Raw genomic sequence first — 20,641 nt, forward strand, 5'->3', positions numbered from 1 at the left:
TCTTAAATAAGTGTGCTTACCCAGTCCAGGAGCCAATGGAGTTTTGGACATTGCACAGAGTTGTGGTATTTCTGTACTAGAAGTTTTGTTCTGGTTGCTCCATTTCATGACAAAGATGAACTGAGAAAAGTAACTAAAGTAGTGAAGAGGGATAAGTGTAGCTTTCCTATAGATACACACTATAAAATGTGTGAAGGGTATTAATAAGTGTGTAAACCAAAATGTGAATATGTTAAGGAAAGGTTTACACAACTTAATGCATGATAGAACTATAAAGAATGGCTACAGGGGTGCCTGGATGCTCAGTTGGTTAAGCATCTGAGTCTTGATTTCAACTTAGATCTTGATCTCAGGGTCGTGAGTTCAATCCCCTTGTTAGGCTCCACCCTGGACATGGAGCCTACTTTAAAAAAAAAAAAAAAGGCCATGTTTCAATACTGTGAGGACATAAATCTTATTGTTTCACCATCTATTCCTTTGTGCCTATTGGAAGTGGTCAGCATCCATTTTTAATAGATTGTTTCAAGAACTAAACTATACATGGTTCCTGTTTCTAACCACAATTTGGTTTGTTAAAAAAAAATCCTTGTAGGATGAAATCCTAATTGAGTGTGAACTCTATCCTGGCTTAATATTTTATTCAGGAAATATTAATTGGGTTCCCTTCATGTGCCTAGCGCTGTTGAAGGTGTAAAAACAGGAGTTAATGGGATAGACAAGGGCCCCGCTCTCTGGAAGTTTACATTCTTTTATCCTTGAGGGAGGATAAACAATAAACAAGCAAAAATGAGCAATATAGTTTCAGATAGTCCTAATGCTATGAAGAAAATAAAAGAAAGGTAGTGTGCTGGAGAGTGCCAAGGTAGGGAATGGAGAAGGATTGGAGTGTAGTCTATGGAAGGCCTTCAGAGCTAAGCCTGAAGGGCCAGAGGAGTCAGCCTATGCAGGTCTGTAAGAGGCAATGGCACATGACTGGCAGAATAGCACAGTGGTTAACATTGTAGGAGCTGGAGTCAAATCCCAGCTCTAACACTTACTAGCTTCATGTATAATGAGGATAATAACACCTACTCTCAGAGCACTGACTGCTTAAGAATGAATAAATGTAGAGCGTTTAGGGCAGTGCCCAAATATTATCATCATCAACTGGAGACAGCATGTTCCCGAGTATAGTTGTGCAAAGGTCCTAAGGCAGCAAGGCATCTTGTGTGTTCATGGACAGAAAGGGTGCCCTGAGCCTGGAGCTTAGTGGGTAGGAGAGAAGGAAGTAGAAGATAAAGTCAGAGAGGTAGACAAGGGACAGATGTGTAAGATCTTGTGGGCTAAGGTAGTTTTTGGATTTTATTCCAAGGGCAATGGGAAACTGTTGCAGTGTTTTAAGCAAAGGAGTGACATGGTTTGATTTATATTTTCAAAAACACTTTTTGGCTATAGAACAGAGAATGAATTACTGGAGGAATAGTTTGCAAGCAAGGAGATCAGATGAAGAGAGATAGTGGTGTTTTGGACAGGGTGATCATAATGGATGGATTTGGGATATGCTTTGGAGATAGTTCTGAAAGGTCTTGCCAATGGATTGGAATGTGAAGGGAGGAGAAAAGGCTGTATATGTTGCTATTGCTTTGGTATCTGAATATATTCAGTATAATTAACAGAAACCATTGTTGAGTGGTTTAAAGGCACATCTTTATTAGGTGATACATTAATCTGAAAAGCAAGAAAATGTTTTATGCAATGTTAAGAGACTAATGTCTGCTGTAAATATATCTTCTGTCATAATCAGAGTCAGACTGAAGTTATAAGGGATTAGCATCTTGTGTGAAACCATTGTAAACATAACTCTCATGAATTGCTTCAGGACCAAATAACATGTTAATAAAATTATCAGCTGCTAAAGGATCTACTCTTGCTATAATTAAAAAAAATAAAAGATAGCTCAGAGCATCGAAAAGCTGGAGTTTGTTGTGAAACATGGGCAGACAGGAAGAATAGACATCGTTTGCTTGGCAGGGCAATTACACCCAGCATGAATGAGCAAAGAGAGGATGCTGTGTGTCTTGCCTGTCTGGGGTGAACCTATTGCGGTAGGCACCTTTAACATCACATACCTCTCCTACTGTATTCACATAGCAGCCTTCTAAATTTTGTTTGATTTCCCAAGTAGACTGTCTTGCTAGAAAAATATCTTTTTTCTTTTAGATTAAGTCCACTACAAATCAGCTATCTCAGAGTTTAAGCAGCATGAACCAATTTCCCCAGGACCTGATAACCTGTGATTAAGTTGTTTGCTAAGATTTTAAGATCAGTAGAGCTGGGGGAACAAGTCTTAGAATAAAGTAACAGAGGGGCACCTGGGTGGCTCAGTCGTTAAGTGTCTGTCTTCGGCCCAGGGTATGATCCCAGGGTCCTGGGGTCGAGCCCCGCATCGGGCTCCCTGCTCCACTGGGAGCCTGCTTCTTCCTCTCCCACTCACCCTGGCTGTGTTCCCTCTCTCGCTGGCTGTCTCTCTCTTTGTCAAATAAATAAATAAATAAATAAATAAATAAATAAATAAATAGTTTTTTTAAAAAAAAAGAATAAAGTAACAGAAACATTGAGACTTTCTGATCAATCTAACATCCTTATTCCCATAGTATCAAGACCAAATATTGAAACAGATGAATGAAGGGTATTTTTTGTGTTCTGACTTAAACTTACACCCTTTACCTGTCTTTTGGACCTTCTCCAGATCTGTGGACAAGCTGTACAATGTATCTTGGTCAAACGCTTGCTTCAACTACAAGACAATCATCTTATTTTACATGGAGTATGTCTATTATGAGAATATATGTCCCTCTTTATTTCTAGCTTTCTTAACATTGAGAGCAAATAGCAGTGGTATCTGAGTTTTTAGTGCAGGATGAAAAAAATGAGACCTGATGTCATAGATCCTGGTTCCTTTTTGAATTTTTCTAGTTTTCTCATTGCCATTCTGGTCTTCCCTGAATTACTGTAGTAGCCTCTTAATTGCTTTCATGGTTTCCACTTCTTCCTTATGCACTATTAAAATAGCCAGGGTGATCTTAAAAACGTGCGAATTACTCCCATGCTTAAAACACTTCAGTGTATTTCTGGTTTACTTAGAATAAAATCCAAACCCCTTATCGTGGCCAGTAAAGCTCCACATCCTCACCTCCTACACTCTCTTACTTGCTTACTCATCACCAGCCACTTGGCTTCCTCTTTGACTTTGAAAGAGACTTACTTTCCTGATTTAGAGCTTTGCAGTGCTGTTCCCTCTGCCTAGGATATTCCGTCCTCCCCCAAATCTGCACATGACCCTTTTTTTCACTGAGGCTCAGCTCAAACATCATCCCTTTAGGGAGGCCATCCTTGGCCTTCCAAACCAAATCAGCACCTCTCCCTCTATTCTTTATCACAGTTTGTGCTTCAAATTGTTCACAGTACTTATTACTATCTGAAATTATTATATTTGTTTACTTATTTATTGACTATCTCTCTCACCAGGCTGTCTATTCCAGAAAAACAGGGACATTTTTGTCATGTCACCACTTTTTTGTTTGTCACCACTTTGACTCCAGTGCCTAACACGAAGTAGACATTTGATAAATACCTGTTACATGAACCATGAATGGTTTCTCAACTGGTTTCACTGTCATTTACCTATGCCAGGGCAGATACTTGACTCTGCGTCTTAGTTTCTCCAGCTTTGAAACAGTAACAATAGAATTTGCCATCTAACTCATTTTTAGCATGGAGAAGAAAAATTAAGTTATCTTTATATCTGGAAATATTACTCCTGAATAATGTTATGCTGTGAAACAAAGAGGTATGTAAGTAGTATAGTAGGTATACAGTAAAAATATTCCTCACCTATTACTAGATAAGGTTCTGGATTTCTTTTTGTAAATAATTTCTTTCTCTATTCCCTTTGATATTTCTAGAAAGTGACTGAGATATACCAGTTCAAATTCAAATACACGAAAGAAGGAGCCACTATGGATTTTGACAGGTAGAATCTAATTGTTTAATGAACATGAGAAATAGGACTGAGGTAAACATAAGCTTCTTGAAGCCATAGATAGGCCTTATATTTCCTTTGTAATTTCCCTTTGTAACTAATCCTACAAAAACCCTCTATTATTAACAATAGTAATAATTGTTTAAATTTCTGAAATCTATGGATGAAGTTGGGGGAAATAGAGTCTTCCTTTGCTTCTTTCCCTCTTCTCCTCATTGGTGATGTTAGTGGGGTCTAAAGGCAGTTAAGTTTGGTGGTTAAGAGTTCCGATTCCTAAGGCAGAGAGACCTAGCTTGGAACACTCCATTATTGGTCTAACTTTGGACAGATTACTCAACCTCCCTAGATATTAATATTCTCACCTGCACAGTGGAATTAATAATATTTACATCATATGGTTGCTGTGACTATTAAATTGCAATGCATATACAAAGCTTTGCCCATGCCTGGCATATATTTAAAAGCCAATAAAGGGTACCTGGTGGTAGTGGTAGTGATGGTAGTGGTCCTTGGAGTCAATGGTGGTTGGTGGGTGGCATAGTGGTAGCAATTATATTGATGAGGCTGTCTACATGGTGTTGACTGAAGAACTCCATAAGATTTTATTTAGACACTAACCTGAAGTTTCTTAAGTTGCTATGCTAAGATATTAATCTTTTTTGCCCTTGTTGTAGCCAGACCGGATCTGGAGTAGATTAAACTCCTGAACTATTGCTTATAAATACAAACATTCTCACCTACTTCTCCTAGGATATCATACAAATGTAATTTTTTATGTGTGTCCCTGTATGGAAAAGACTGGAAAGCACTACATTTTCCTATCAAGTTTAAAATGCCAAGTTTTAGATATACTAATGGGTTAAAGAGCAAAGACAAGGGTATTTGCTTAGAAAGATCCCTGGTGTAGGTGGAGATGTTTTATTGAAGAGTAACATTTATTCCCACCCCAGTAGCTTTTGGATTCAGGAAGATCTAAGTTTTGCCGATGAGATGGAATAGAAGTGGAGGGGGTGGATGGTGGTGAAAAGGCCTGGGTGGTAGAGGGCTCCAAGTCAGGGGAATGAGTGCCCATGAAAGGAGCAAGTCTGAAGAGAAACGTGGCCTAATTCTCAATTTTCTGCTATTAGCTCTGTCTTATCATTTACTGCAAGTTTGAGGATTTCTCTCTGAGATTCACTTCCTTAATTATCCTCTCATTTGTAAAACTTACAGACAGCACTAGGATGTGCAGAGGAAGTAAGTTTTAGTAATGAGGATTAAAATATTAATCATCATAAGCTAGCATTTATATAGCATTGTACAGATTGTACAACACTATTCATACATATTCTTTCACATTAAACAGTTGCCTTTTACTTTCCAAAATTTAAATATAAGTACTACTGACAATCAGATTAATCTCTTTTGTTATGAAGGCACATATGCCAAGTGCTGAGCGGTAAAACAGAAATGGCTTAATCTTTCAGCTACTAAGGAGGAGAGAAGGTAATGCATATTACTAATTTCCTAGAAACCAAAGGTAGACATTTATTTAAATGATCAGTCCTACAAAATTATCTTATCACCTCTTCCATAGTAAAGATAATTTCCCTTTTAAAGAGTGCGAGGGAGTCTTGAGTATGATTTTACATGGTTATAATTTTATGAATATGATGTATACTAAAAGATCCCATGAGCTAAATGCTATAGCCCTTCACTCGGGTTACCTATTTCAAATTGGTTAAATCTTAGTAGACAAAACTTTGTTGTTCAAAATAAAAAAAGGAGCCAATGTATTCACTTAATGTCTGTTTTATGAATCCACACTTACTTAGGAGTATTATTCACTACTGAGTGCTTACTACGTGAAAGGGATTATGCAAATATATTGCAGTGATAGTCCTTCCTAGAAGCTACTCAAATATGAGACCAATTTGGGAAGAAAATTTTGGAGAGAAATAAAGAAATATTTAGAATTAGAAGGTAATTTTGTTCAACTTGTACATTCGTCCATTAATTCCATGAATGTTTACTGAGTATTTACTCTAGCTGGCACCAAACAGTACTGTGGACATGAAAGATAGAGCCATGCATAATCTAGAAGGGGGCATACAAACTATTATAAATAAGAGTAATGTATAGAAATTATCAGGGAAAACTTCCTCGAAGAGGTGACACATGAGCTAGCTATTAAAGGATGAATTCAGGAGAGTCGGGAAAAGAAGTGGGAAAAGCACAATACAAGCAAAGTGAACAGCAAATGCAAATGCATGTGGATGAGAAGAAACTGGGTAGTAAATGCAGATGAAGTTGGAGGTGAGGGCATCCCTGGTCATGAAATGCATCGTACACATACCATTCTTGAATTTGATTGAAAGGTGATGAGTGTGATAGAATTTTAAGCAAGAGAGTGACATGAACAGATTTTCCTATTAGGTGTATTATTGTGGCAGTGGCATAGAGAATGTTACTGCAGTGCAGACAAGAAGAAAACAAGAAGAATAGATAGCCATTGTTGCAATCCATGTAAGAGGAAGGGATGTCTCTGACAGATAACCAGATGGTAGAAAGGCCCAGAGCTGATGACCAATTTTCAAATAGAAAATCTGGAGAGGTGTGGAAATGTGTCTAAGCTTATCCCAGAAGTGAGCTAACTGACCTAGGGTGTCTAAATGACTTGACACACGGCATTCAGTTAGTTAGCAGCAGACCCAATATTAGATGTCAGGTGTCCAAATTCCAAATCCATTATTCTCACCATTATGGCACGTGGTTATTTGTAACTCAAATTTTTAAAAAAATCAGGTCATGTTTAAAATGCCTTAAGGGAACTTGCCACTTAAGAAATCCATTGTATATAACAGTAAAAAATACAATCACTGCTCTAATTTACGTTCTAAAAATGATCTCAAGTGTCCTGATGTTTACTTTATATTTATTTGATCATATGGTAAAGAGTATTGTTCTTTTTGAAATAGATTTTCAATATTGTACATGATTGAAAAGTATGGTGTTTTTCCATATGGTTATAGCAGTAGTACAAGCTTCGAAAGTGGGACAAACAGTGAAGATATTAAGAAAGCCAGTGTTCTACTGATCCGTAAATTATATATACTGATGCAGAACCTTGGACCCCTTCCTAATGATGTTATACTTACTATGAAGCTCCACTACTATAATGCAGGTAGGTGGAGACCTCTAGTTAAATTCCTTCTTAACTATCGAAGTAATATTTTATATGGAGAGAGAGTATCTGAAAGAGGTATCTGTTGCTACACACGAAAGATTAATTTGACTTCTTCTATTGAAACTCACAGTTTTCTTGGTTTTCTGCCCTTTTCATTTTGCAGTGACTCCACATGATTACCAACCCCCTGGTTTTAAAGAAGGGGTAAACTCACACTTCCTGCTGTTCGAGGGGGAGCCTGTAAACCTGCAAGTGGGATTGGTCTCCACTGGCTTTCATAGCATGAAAGTAAAAGTCACAACTGAGGCCACCAGAGTGTCTGATTTGGAGAACAATCTCTTTCAGGAGAATGGCACTACTGAGATCGCTCATCAGGGTCTAGACTTCGATGAAGAAGAAGAGGAATGCAACAATCATGTAAGGCAAGGCTTTAGCGAGCCTCCATTGCTTCAGCTAAACACAGCTAACATTTTTAATTCCTACATAGGTTATGTCACAGTAACAGTCCAATGGAGTCTGTCAGGTATAAAAACGAAAACAAAATTAGCCTCTGACCTCAGGGAGTCTTTATTGTAAAAAAAAGTACTGTCTTCAAGAAGAGGATATACTTTGTTAGTTGAAATTGTCCATGACTAGGAGTAAGAAAAAAAAAAAGACTTTCCAGTATACTTCTTTTATAAAAGGTATCCATGAATTTAGAAAATTTGGGATTTTCTTTTTTAAATTTATATGTAACATTTTTAGAATTAAAAAATATTCTAGGTATTTATTCATACTCACTGAAAGTATAAATAAGTTCTTGATTATGGGATAATTGAGTGGGGGCAGGTTGGGGGAGAAAAAAGTTATGGATAAACTCAAGTCAGAGTGAAAACAAAATGATAGTCAACTATTGGTTATGTAGAGAGAAACAAGCTCTGGAGCTAGGTCCCTGGGGAAAGCCAGGAGGCTGGGGCATTTGGAGCCACTGGAGCCAAACGGATAGGCCTCTGAGCCCTTTACTTTCCTACTTCCTCCAGTAGAGACTTGGAGTTGAGTACTTGCTAGGGCCCCACAGTGTCCTGGCCTGTCATCTGGATAACAAAGTTTACTGTATGTCAATATTATTTTTAAAAAGTTCTGAGTTACACATAAAAAATTTTCAGACTGCTTAATGGGAGGTGATGCTATAAAATCTTTTCAGGAGCTATTTTCAAATTGGGGTGCTAATTTATTTGCTTGAGATGATTTGAGTCCTACTTAAAAAGATGACCGTAGTAAATAACGTTCGAAGGTTCTTTCTGGTTCTTTAAATTTGTGTTAGATTTAATATATTGAAAAGAGTCCTTAATTAATATAAATAATATAACCAAACAGGATTTTTTTTCATCTTTGATATTTTCACAGTGTCACACATGCTAATGGCTTTATAGTTTGATGCAACTTTCTTCTGATTCTGTTCCAAGAAGATGCAGTTAACATAGGCTGGTTTAAAAAAAATAAAGGTTAAGAAAAGAATGGGCATGTTTCAGCTGGATTTTTATTTTTTAAAATTAAGAATTTATCTTTTACCAATGGAAATGAAAGTGGACAACTTGAGAAGGAATAGCTCAATAGATAGATTAAATAAGACATGTGATAACACTTTCCAAGCATATGTTTAGTAGGAACTATATATACAAAAATCAGGACTTTGTGGTAAACTCATTCAGTTTGCCAATTATATGAAAGAATTTAGTAAGTCTAGTGAACAGCTTGCTGACAGTTTGTCACTGAAAATTCTGTTGTTTTTCTTCATAGAACACACACATTCATACACATTTTATTTTGTAGAACATTTTATGTAGAACATTTTATGCTTTTAAAAATCATTTTATTTTGAAAATATCACGCATACAGCAGTGTGTATGAAATAGTATGTACATTTTAAAGAATAATGAGAATATCCATGAAGCCTCCCTTCAGGTTAAGAAATAGAACATTGTCACTGCCTTAGAAGCCACCGTATGCCCCTTCCTTGTGGCACCCCTTCCTTCTCCTCCAAATGTAGCCACACTCCTAACTTCTTTAAAATCCTTCTATTACTCTTCTTTAAAATTTACTATGAGTATATCCACTTGTTTAAAACTTTTATACAAATGTAATCATACTCTTAAGTTATTCTTCCATGACTTGCTTCTTTTTCTCGACCATCAAAAATGAGATTAATCCATTTGTGTGTGGTTGTTCATTCATTTTCACTGCTGTAGAATATTCTACTCTTGATAGACATTCTTTCTTTCTTTTTAATTGTTGTAAGCATTCATGTACACATCTCCTGGTATATATTTGCAAGATATCCCTAGAGCCTATACCAAAGAATCCTAGGGCTTACACACTGTCAACTTTATTAGTAATGTCGAACTGTTTTCCAAAGTGGCTGTAGCAATTTGTACTCCACCAGCACTGCAGCAGTGTGCTCTACATTCTTGCCAACACTTCATGTTATTCGAGTTTATGTTTTCTGTCTATCTACAGGATGTGAAATGGTAATATTTCATGATTTGTATTTGCATTTCCCTGATTATTAGTGAGTTTGAGGATCTTTTCATGTATATTGGCCATTCTGGTTTTCTTATATATAAAGGAACTGTTCAAGTCTTTCATTTCTTTTTCTATTGGATTATCTTTCTTTTCCTAATTGATTTAAAATACGTGTTCTGATTAATAATTCTTCTTCACTTATTTATGTTCTAATAATTTTTCCATGTTTGTGACATGTCTTTTCACTTTTTTTAAAGATGTCTTTGGTAAAGAGAAGTTCTTTTTTTTTTTTCCAGGTAAAGAGAAGTTCTTAGTTTTAATGTAATCAAATATTTTCCTCTAACATGTGCTTTTGAATATTCTTAAGAAGTTTTTCTTTACCTGAGGTCATTTATAATACAGTAGTACTGTCTTATCTGTGGTTTGGCTTTCTGCAGTTCAGTTATCCTTGGTCAGCTACAGTCTGGTAGTAGATAATCCTCCTTCTGACATATTGTCAGAAGGTCAGTAGTAGCGTAACACTACATCCTAATGTTTACGTCACCCACCTCACTTTATTTCACCACATAGGCATTTTATCATCTCACATCATCACAAGAAGAGTAAATATATACGGTAAGATATTTTGAAAGGGAGAGAGACCATACTCACATTATTTTTATTACATTACATTATTATATTGTTCTATTTTATTAATAGTTACTGCTAATCTCTTACTGTGCCTAACTTATAAATTAAACTTCATTATAGGCATGTGTGTGTAGGGAAAAACATAGTGTATATAGGGTTCGGGACTATTTATGGTTTGTGCACCCACTGGAGGTCTTGGAATATATTCCCTGCAGATAAAGGGGACTACTGAATTCTCCAATATTTTATTCTAAGAATTTTGAGGCTTTTCATTTTACATTTAGGTTTTTATGCCACTTCAAGTTTATTTTTATTTGTGGTATGAGGTAAACCAGACCCCTTTAAAATTTTTAAATTCAAGTATAACTTACATACAGAAAAACATATCATAAAGATACAGCTCAATAAATATTCACAACTGAACATCAGGGCTGGGATGAGGGTGAGGCAAGCAAAGTGAGGGTAAGTGGGATCTTAAATTTTGCTTCTTAGGTAACTTGTTTATCTCACCTTTGTCCCAGCCTACTGAATAAACATGTGAAATCAACACCCAGATGAAGAAACAAAATACTACCAGTTCCTCAGAAATCCAAGACTCTTATTTTGAGGTCACTCAACAAGAATATCTCTATCCTGACTCCTATTAGCATAGATTAGTTTCTCTTGTTTTTTATTTTATAGATATAGAGTCATAGAGTATGAGCCATTTGTTCACTCAACATTATGTTGTGAGATTTATCCATATTCTTGCATGTTGTTGTAGACCATTCTCGCTATTCATTCCTCTAGTGTTGATGGGCATTTGGATAGCTTTCTGGTTTTGACTATTGTGACTAGTACTGCTCTGAACATTCTGAACATGTTTTTTAGTGAAATATGTACACATTTCTGGTGGGAATAGAACTGCTAGGGGTAGATTTGCTGGGTCAAGGATATGTGTACATTTAGTTTTAATAGATACTACAAAACAATTTCCAAAGTGGTTGTGCCAATTTATACTCCCATCAGCAGTGTATGAGAGTTGTGGTTGCTCCACATCCTCACCACCCTTGGCATTTTCTATCTTTTAAATTTTAGCCATCCCTGTGGGTGTGTAATGTTATGTCACTGTGGTTTTAATTTGCAGTTACCTGATGACTACTGAAGATGAACATCTTTCCATAGGTGTTTTGGCCGTGTTGGTTATACTCTTTGGTGAAGTGTCTTTTCAAGTTGTCATTTTTTTCTATTGGGCTCTATTGGATTGTCTTTCATTCTTACCAATTTGTTAGAGTTCTGCATATATATTCTATATATAAGTCCTTTGTCAGATACATGTATTGTGAGTATCTCTTTGACTTTATGAGTTGCCTTTTTGGTCTCTTACTAGTATTTTGTGAACACTAATAGTATTTGTGAACAGAATACTAATTATGTTAATATTGATATAGTCTAATTTATCAATCTTCTCAGCTATGTTTGGCAGTTTTCATTTAAAAATTTTTGTCTGTTTGGGGCGCCTGGGTGGCACAGCGGTTAAGCGGCTGCCTTCGGCTCAGGGCGTGATCCCGGCGTTATGGGATCGAGCCCCACATCAGGCTCCTCCGCTTTGAGCCTGCTTCTTCCTCTCCCACTCCCCCCTGCTTGTGTTCCCTCTCTCGCTGGCTGTCTCTATCTGTGTCAAAATAAATAAATAAAATCTTTAAAAAAAAAAAATTTTTGTCTGTTGGAGTACCTGGGTGGCTCAGTCAGTTGAGTGTCTGACTCATGGTTTCAGCTCAGGTCAAGGGATCAAGCCCCACCTTGGGCTTCACGCTTGGTGGGGAGTCTGCTTGAGATTCTCTTTCTTTCTCTCTCCCTTTGCCCCTCCCCTGATTCCTGTCTCTCTCTCAAATAAATAAATCTTTAAAAAAAATTTGGGGTGTCTATTTTAGGGGTGCTTGGGTGGCTCAGTCAGTTAAGTGTCCAACTCTTGATTTGGGCTCAGGTCATGATCTTGGGGTCATGAGATCCAGCCACGCATGGGACTCTACACTGAGCCTGGAGTCTGCTTAAGATTCTCTCTCTCCCTCTCCCTCTGCCCCCAACCCCCACTCATGCTTTCTCTCTCCCTCTCTCAAAAAAATTTTTTTTGTCTATTCTGAAGTTTACAGAGATATGCTGTATGTTTTTCTCTAAAAGGGGGAAATAATGACAGAAACAGAAGAAATTTTTTAAATTATAAAAGACCTCCATGAATAACTTTATACCAAAAAATATAAATAGCTGACCTTTCCATCCCCCACATTCAAATATTCGTATATTGTGGTATGAAGTTATTCATGAAGATCTCTTATAATTTAAAAAATCTCTTTGTTTCTATAGCTATTTCCCTGCTTTCATATCTGGTTGCTGTTTATTTGTGCCCCATTAGTTTATCTTGGTTATGTTTGCCAGAAATCAGTATTTTTTAAAAGACTTTATTTATTTATTTGACAGAGAGAGAGAGAGAGAGACAGCCAGCAAGAAAGGGAACACAAGCAGGGGGAGTGGGAGAGGAAGAAGCAGGCTCCCAGAGGAGCAGGGAGCCTGATGCGGGGCTCAATTCCAGGACCCTGGGATCACGCCCTGAGCTGAAGGCAGACGCTTAACGACTGAGCCACCCAGGCGCCCCAGAAATCAGTATTTTAAATTATCCTTTCAAAGTCATCTTTTGGTTGTCCTGATCTCTTTCTTTCCTTCTTTCTTTCTTTCTTTCTTTCTTTCTTTCTTTCTTTCTTTCTTTCTTTTTTTAATATTTCGTTTACTTTATTTGAAAGAGAGAGCACCCATGTAAGCGCAAGCACACATGGTGAGGAGCCAAGGGAAGAGGGAACCTGAAGCAGACTCTGTGCTGCATGCAGAGCCCCACATGGGGCTTGATCTCATGACCACAAGATCATGACCTGAGCTGAAAATAAGAGTCAGACACTTACCTAACTGAGCCACACTTAACTAACTGAGCCACCCAGATGCACCTGTCCCGATCACTTCTATGGCTTTTTGTTTGTTTTCTATTTCATTCATGTTTTGCTTTTATCTTTGCCTTCTATTTCTCTGGTTTGGTTTTGTCTCCCTGACTTCAAATTGATCTTTCCATCAATATATAGACATATATATCCTACAAGTACCTCAAATTCAGCATCTCTAAATAGAATTTCAACTTCTGACCAAATATGATTTCTCATAATGAACTCTCAGGTTCATTATGTTGGTGTTGTAGCCATGATTTTATCAAACGGCCTGACCAGGAATGTGTTCAACTTCTATGTTCTCACTTCTCACATCCCTTTGGTTACCTTCTCCGTCTGTTTTACCTTTGAAATATTTCTCGAGTTTGGCCCTACTGCCATTGTGCTGATTCAGTCTCCTTACTGAGTCTTCCTGATATCAGCATTGCCTCTCTAATCTGTCTTCTGGAGTGCCAGAGAATAAACGTACTAAAACTATGATAATCATTTTTGCATATTTCAAGTTCATTTATTTTGTGTAATTTCAAAGGACAGAAGGAGAAACAGGAAATAAAAATCACAGGGAGTGAGAGGAGGTTGATTTGGGCTCAATAGAAGGAAGAACTTTCTCTTAAAAAATTTGAAAGCAATATTATAATGACATTAAAGTAATTTAAAAAGCAATGCAAACCTTCCAACTTTCCTACCATCCTATTGATACTGTTTTCATTTTTGTATGTTCCATCACCTCCAGTCTTTTCTCAGATATACATATTTGTATATGCTTTTAATCATAGTTTATATATCCATTTGTTTTGCTTTTATACTTAACATTAACTTTTATAAATATGTTCCACCTTCACCTTCACATTTCTAATTTTAGTGACCTTTTGTTTCATTTAGGTATTTAATCTGCCTTTCTGTACTTTTAAACATTTTACATGCTCTCTCTCTCTCTCTGAAATAAATAAATAAATAAATAAATAAATAAATAAATAAAATCTTAAAAAACCATTTAGGCTAATTCCTGATTTTGCTATTATAGATAGTGTTATAATAAATACTTTTGTATGTATGACAGAATTTTCCTTGTTTTCTAAGGATATAGTATCAGGAGTGAAATATACAGAGCCTGAAAATTTATATAGCTCTTGAATGAGTATTACCAAATCATTTTCCAGAAGCTTGCCAGCTTCTCTACCTCTTCAGGATGGATTTTCTGACAATGACAGCTGTTAAATAAATCCGGCTGTCTTGAGCAAAATGAACTCCTTGTCACCAGCTGTGTTCAAGATAGGGTATTGATGATCACCTCCAGGGTGTTGCAAGAGAAAATAATGATTTAGGGGAAAAGTTAAACTGGTTTGACCTCTGAGATCCCTTCCATGCTAAGATTCTCTGGGATATTTTTTAAATTCCTATCAAGAGTAATGCCTTGCTAAGCACTGTGAGGAAAACAAAGACATACAAAATATAGTTTCTACATTTGGGAACTCTGGCTGAAGAGACAGTACTTATATAATATAATGAGAAATAATAGTGGAGAGTGTATGAATGATAGAAATAATATCAACTAACAGCAGAGCATTGTTCTCAGGGTTTTACATGTATTATCACTTTCAATCTTCCCAGCTATTTTATGAAGTAGATTCTATTATTATCCTGATTTTATAAATAAGGAGCACAGACTTAGAGAAATTAGCTGAAGGCTACATACACAGTGAATAAGTAGCAGGCCAGGATTCAGATTAAGGTGGTTGGACTCCAAAGCCTGTGTTATTACAATACAGAAATAAGGATAAATTGTCACTGTGTGGGAAGGTTTCATTGAATTGGTGATTTTATGGGTGAATTGGTTTTTGATTGGCAGAGATCAAGGCAGAGGATGTTCCAAGCAAGTTGGAAAGTACAGTATAGTATAGAACTTATGTCTCTATGACTTGTAATTCCAATACTGCACTTTCCATACTTTTCCCTGTATTCTATGGCTTTGCTGCAATCTCTACATTTTGTAACCTCTAACTCAAAGATTTCTTAAAACTATATTGAATCGTAAAATTTTCTATTAAAATAGAAAGTCCACAAAATCTTGACCAAGCAGCTTATACTGCTTTTTCACCAGTGATCTGTAGTAAAGAAGCAATTTAACATATTATATTGTTGTGAGACTATTGTAAGATTGAAAAAAAAAAGATTTTAATCATATTTTCTTTTTCAGGTTATTCCTTATCTCAGTCACAGAAGGAGAAATATAAAAATTTTTCATCCGTAGTTGAAATTATTCAGTATTTGTACTATTCATTTTCTGGTATGATCCTTAAGATCCAAGGAATGATGTAAAAGTGAGGTTGTAATTTGACAATAAGTTCAGAAACCATAAAGCACACAGATTTGAAATTTAAAGATTCTTAGCTTGTAAGAACTCTTAAAACCTAACTCCACTTGGAAAATGGGACACTGAACCCAAGTAGGAGACCAAGGCATCCTAGCACAAAACAGTTACATAGAACTGTCTGGAAAAACCTATCCTAAATGTGTCCTTATCGTTTTATCTACCTCTGCAACAGCTAAGTCTCCTTGCTTTTTTTTTTAATTAAGAAGAAATCAGGAAATGTATGCGTGTGTATATATAGCCTGTGAGGCCAATTTCCCCACACAGTGGAGTCATGCAGCCTTGTGACACCTGAAGAGCAAGTCCCATCTGGGACAGGGGATACAAAGATGGAGGGAGGGAGGGAAGGTGGCAGGGATTGGGAGTAAAGATGTAATGAACTGAGTTCCCGTCAAAGGAGCCTACAAAACTTTGCATGGTTCTTCCGAGTTTATGGGAAACCCTTCAGGACAGGTCTTCATTCCTGATAGGGATGGTTTGGGCTTCAGATCTAGCTAGTAAGGCCACACAAACACAATGGTACCTCATAATATTCTGGGAAGTTGGGCCTGTTTTCTCTGTTGTGGTCAATTGGATGGATAGCAATAGACACATACTAGAGAGAGACCGCTGGATAGGCTTCTTCAAAGAACTAACTAACACATATTCTGGAATTGGACGTGGAATCTTATTTAAATTTTATGCTAAGTTTAAATGCTGAGGGAAAAGTACTTCTTTCTAATAGAGATAATTAACTCTGGCTCCTTAAAAGACTAGTAATTACTGACATATACAGACAGTTATAAAAAATGGAAGGCTAGTATTGCCCACATCTACTTTAGAGACCGATAGTCCTAGTTTATTAAACCATTATAGCTGTTTTGGAATTCAAATTTTTATCAGTTTTTAAGATAGGTGTTCATATGTCATAATTTTCTAATTATCTGAGCTCCTTATGATTCTGTACCTCCATGTTAGAAAGAGTTGCTAGATACTCTGTACACATCTTTTCTAGTCCTTCCTTTGTACCTAGTAATCTTGATCCAGCATAGTGTATTTTCTCATCTGCAACACATTAATTTAACTGATGCATAAATAATTCATACAAATGATATTTTTTGAGGATGAGCTAAAGGCAGAAAAATTTTTTAATTTAACAACCATTAGTTTTTCTTTTTCTTCTTTTAAAGATTTATTCATTCATTTGAGAGAGCATGCACGTGAGCAGGGGGAGGGGCAGAGGCAGAGGGAGAGAATCCTCAAGCAGACTGCTGAGTGTGGAGCCTGACTTGGGGCTCGATCCCAGGATCCTGAGACCATGACCTGAGCTAAAATCAAGAGTCAGATGCTTAACCGACCAAGCCACCCAGGTGCCCCAGCCATCAGTATTTCTTAAAAACCAACTCAATAGTTTATCATTTTGTCTAGGTACAATGAACATTTTTGGATGCATTTTTTTTTCCTGTGTGAAGCCTATTTTTCACCCTTTTGTGCTAATACACACAAAATTAGTGCAAATGATTTATTTTTGAGAAATTAGAATGTAAAGTACTTAGTGCCAAAGTAAATGGCACCATTTAAGTGTGGGCCAGAAAGATATTTTCTGAATTCCTTAGAATTGCTTTTATTCCAGCCAATGGATTGAAACGAGAGCCTTTTCGTTCAGAACCTATATTCTCCTCTAAACTCTGAACTGAAGTTTTGCATTTTTGAAGTATGGTCTGATGATTTTCATAGCATCACATCTCATGAAGCATATATGTTTTGTTTGATACAATGTAGTGTTGGCAAGGATATCTTAGATTCTTGGAATTGGAGTTGATTATTGAAAACGTTGGAAAAGGCACATTATCTACAGAAAATATTCAGACTTAAAAACCACACATCATTCTCTATCATGGGGCTAGTCCTTTCCACAAAGTTTCTTTTTGTCAAGTAGGAAAATTTTTTCATTTAATTTTTGTTTTGCATTATAGAATGTAATTGCTAGCCTCTGTTAACCATGCAAAGAGGAGTGAAAGTTGGTTGAATTTCCCAGTCCTTTAAGTCATTTTTTAAAACATGGATCATTCTATAACATATCAGAGAGTTATTTCTAGTGGGAAGAGCACACTAATGATCTGTGTATGTTTTACTTATATAAAGAAATAAAAAGTATATTGATATTTATTATAGCAGAAGAAAAGTTGAACATGAGTAACCTTAGGTAAGAACATTTTGGATGTACTATTATTAAATCCTAGCATTAAAAGAAATGCTAAAAAAAAACACCAGGAGTAAGACTGAGAATGTTCTGTTTGTTTAAAAAGAAGATACTCCTCATAGTCTGAAATAATACAACGTTATCATTATACTAAAACCATTAAAACTAATATTAGGTTCTATTTAAATTAGGATTTTTTTTCTCTTCCCGTAAGTGGCCTCAGGTGATCTCTGAAAATGGTTCGTTATTCATTTGACCCAGAAAACCCTACAAAATCATGCAAATCAAGAGGCTCAAATCTTTATGTTCACTTTAAGAACACAAGTGAAACTTCCCAGGCCATCAAGGGTATGCATATCCAAAAAGTTACCAAGTATCTGAAAGATGTCACTTTACAGAAGCAGTGTGTGCCATTCCTTCACTACAGTGGTAGAGTTGGTAGGTGTGCCCAGGTCAAACAGTGGAGCTGGACACAGGGTTGGTAACCCAAAAAGAGTGCTGAAGTTTTGCTGCACATGCTTAAAAATGCAGAGAGTAATACTGAACTTAAAAGGTTTAGATGTAGATTCCCTGGTCATTGAGCACATCCAGGAGAACAAAGCCCCCAAGATGTGGCATAGAATTTACAGGGCTCATGGTCAGATTAACACATACATGAGCTCTCCCTGCCACATTGAGATGATCCTTACTGAAAAAGAGCAGATTGTTTCTAAACCAGAAGAGGAGGTTGCATGGAAGAATAAGGTAACCCAGAAGAAACAGAAGAAACAAAAACATATGGCCTAGGAGTAAATTCTACATAAAATAAATACAAATAAAAGTAAAAAAAAAAAGATTTTTTGAAAGTGAAGACTTTGTTGAGATTTAGTCAATTGCACATTGGAAAAAATATAATGATAATGTTACTTAACTATCTAGACTTATATTCAGTTGGCTGATTTTTCTAATACTTGCTATATGTGCTTCTAGTTTTCTATTTGAGGCTAAGTTGTCTATTGATAAACAGGCGAGATTATGGCTTGTAAAAAATCCAGGCATTGTAGGGAGTGTAATTCTTTTAGCATTTATATTAGGATCTCAAAACTGAGATCTTAAGACTTCAGAAGCCTTGTACTTCAGACAGTGGTAAAGAAGAACTAGAAGTAGGGACACCTGGGTGGTGCAGTCAGTTGAGCGCCCAGCTCTTGGTTTTGGCTCAGGTTGTGATCTCAGGGTTGTTGAGATTGAGCCTGGGTGTCCCCTGCTCAGTGCAGAGTCTGCTTCGGATTCTCTCTCCCTCTCCCTCTGTCCCTCCCACTCATGCTTTCTCTCTCAAATGAATAAATTTTTAATCTTTTGATACAATGTATTGTATTAATTGATTTTCAGATATTAAACTAAGCTTATGTTTCTGGGAAAAAGTCCACTTGATCACAGGAGATATATATATATATATATAATGTTCCTGGATTTGGGTCCACTTGATCACAGGAGATATATATATAATGTTCCTGGATTTGGTGTGCTAATATTTTGTTGAGAACTTTTATGTTCATATGTATGGGGGATATTAATCTATAACTTTCTTTTTTGTGGTGTCTTTTTCTGTTTTGGTATCAGGGTAACACTGGCCTCATAAAATGAGTTTGGAAGTGTTCACTCCTTTTCTACTTTTTGGAGGAGTTTGTGAAGAGGTGGTATTAATCTTCTTAAAATGTATGGTAGAATTAAGTGGCTCTCTGGGGCTGGGCTTTTCTTTGTGGGTAGGTTTCTTTTTCTTTCTTTCTTTCTTTCTTTCTTTCTTTCTTTCTTTCTTTCTTTCTTGCCTTTTATCTTTTCTTTTTCTTTTTTTTTTTGCTATTAATTCGATCTCTTCACTTGTTATAGACTTATTCAGATCTTCTATTTCTTCTTGAGTTTTGGTAGTTTGTGTATTTCTAGGAATTTTCTATTTAATCTATGTTATCTAATTTATTGATATATAACTGTTCCTGGTATTCCTTTATACTTTTTATATTTTGATAAAGTCTGTAGTAATGTTTCCTCTTTTATTTCTGACTCTAGTAATTTCAGACTCTATTTCAGCATCTTCTGTTTTGTTTTCTTGGTCAGTCTGGATAATGGTTTGTCAAATCTGTTGATCTTTCAAAGAACCAGTTTATAGTTTCATCAATTTTCTCTATTGTTTTTGTATTCTCCATTTCATAAGTTTCCAATATAATCTTTATTATTTCCTTTCTTCTGCCTGTTTTAGATTTAGTTTATACTTTTTCTGGTGTCTTAAGGTGGAAATTTAGGTTATTTGAGATCTTTCTTCTTTCTTAATATAGACATTTATACCTATAAAATTCCCTCTAAGCACTGCTCTAACAGTGTAATGTTTTGTTATGTTGTGTTTTCATTTTTATCCATCTTGAAGTATTTTCTGATTTCTCTTTTGATTTCTTTTATGACCCATTGGTTATTATAATAATATATAATATGTAATAATATAATTTTGACATATTTGTGAGTTTCCTCAATTCTGTTCTGTTCTTGATTTCTCATTTTATTCCATTGTGATCAGAGAATATACTTTCTATTATTCTTTTAAATGTATTGAAGTTTGTTTTATGCTTTAACCTATGGTCTGTGCTGGAGAATGTTCCATGTGAACTTGGAAAGAATGTATATTCTGCTGTTCTTGGATATAATGTTCTATAGATCTATTAGGTCTAGTTGGTTTATACTATTGTTCAGATATTTTATTTCTTTGTTAATTTTCTGCCTAATTGTCCTCTTCATTATATAAATTGGGATATTGAAGTCTCCAACTGTTGTT

General features: G+C 36.0%; 1 protein-coding gene and 1 pseudogene across 1 annotated transcript in view; both read left to right on the forward strand.

Moving 5' to 3' along the window:
• Nucleotides 1-20,641, forward strand: part of HORMAD2 (HORMA domain containing 2) — an 89,156-nt gene that overhangs the window by 34,645 nt on the left and 33,870 nt on the right. Inside the window, exons 8-10 of the mRNA XM_040619408.1 lie at nucleotides 3,945-4,012; nucleotides 7,033-7,184; nucleotides 7,351-7,604. Of these exons, the coding sequence (XP_040475342.1) occupies nucleotides 3,945-4,012; nucleotides 7,033-7,184; nucleotides 7,351-7,604 (474 nt within the window). The remainder of the gene's footprint in view (nucleotides 1-3,944; nucleotides 4,013-7,032; nucleotides 7,185-7,350; nucleotides 7,605-20,641) is intronic.
• LOC121099953 lies at nucleotides 18,078-18,769 on the forward strand (annotated as a pseudogene).

Source organism: Ursus maritimus, unplaced genomic scaffold (assembly GCF_017311325.1).
Source record: "Ursus maritimus isolate PB19 unplaced genomic scaffold, ASM1731132v1 scaffold_33, whole genome shotgun sequence".
Lineage (NCBI taxonomy): Eukaryota > Metazoa > Chordata > Mammalia > Carnivora > Ursidae > Ursus > Ursus maritimus.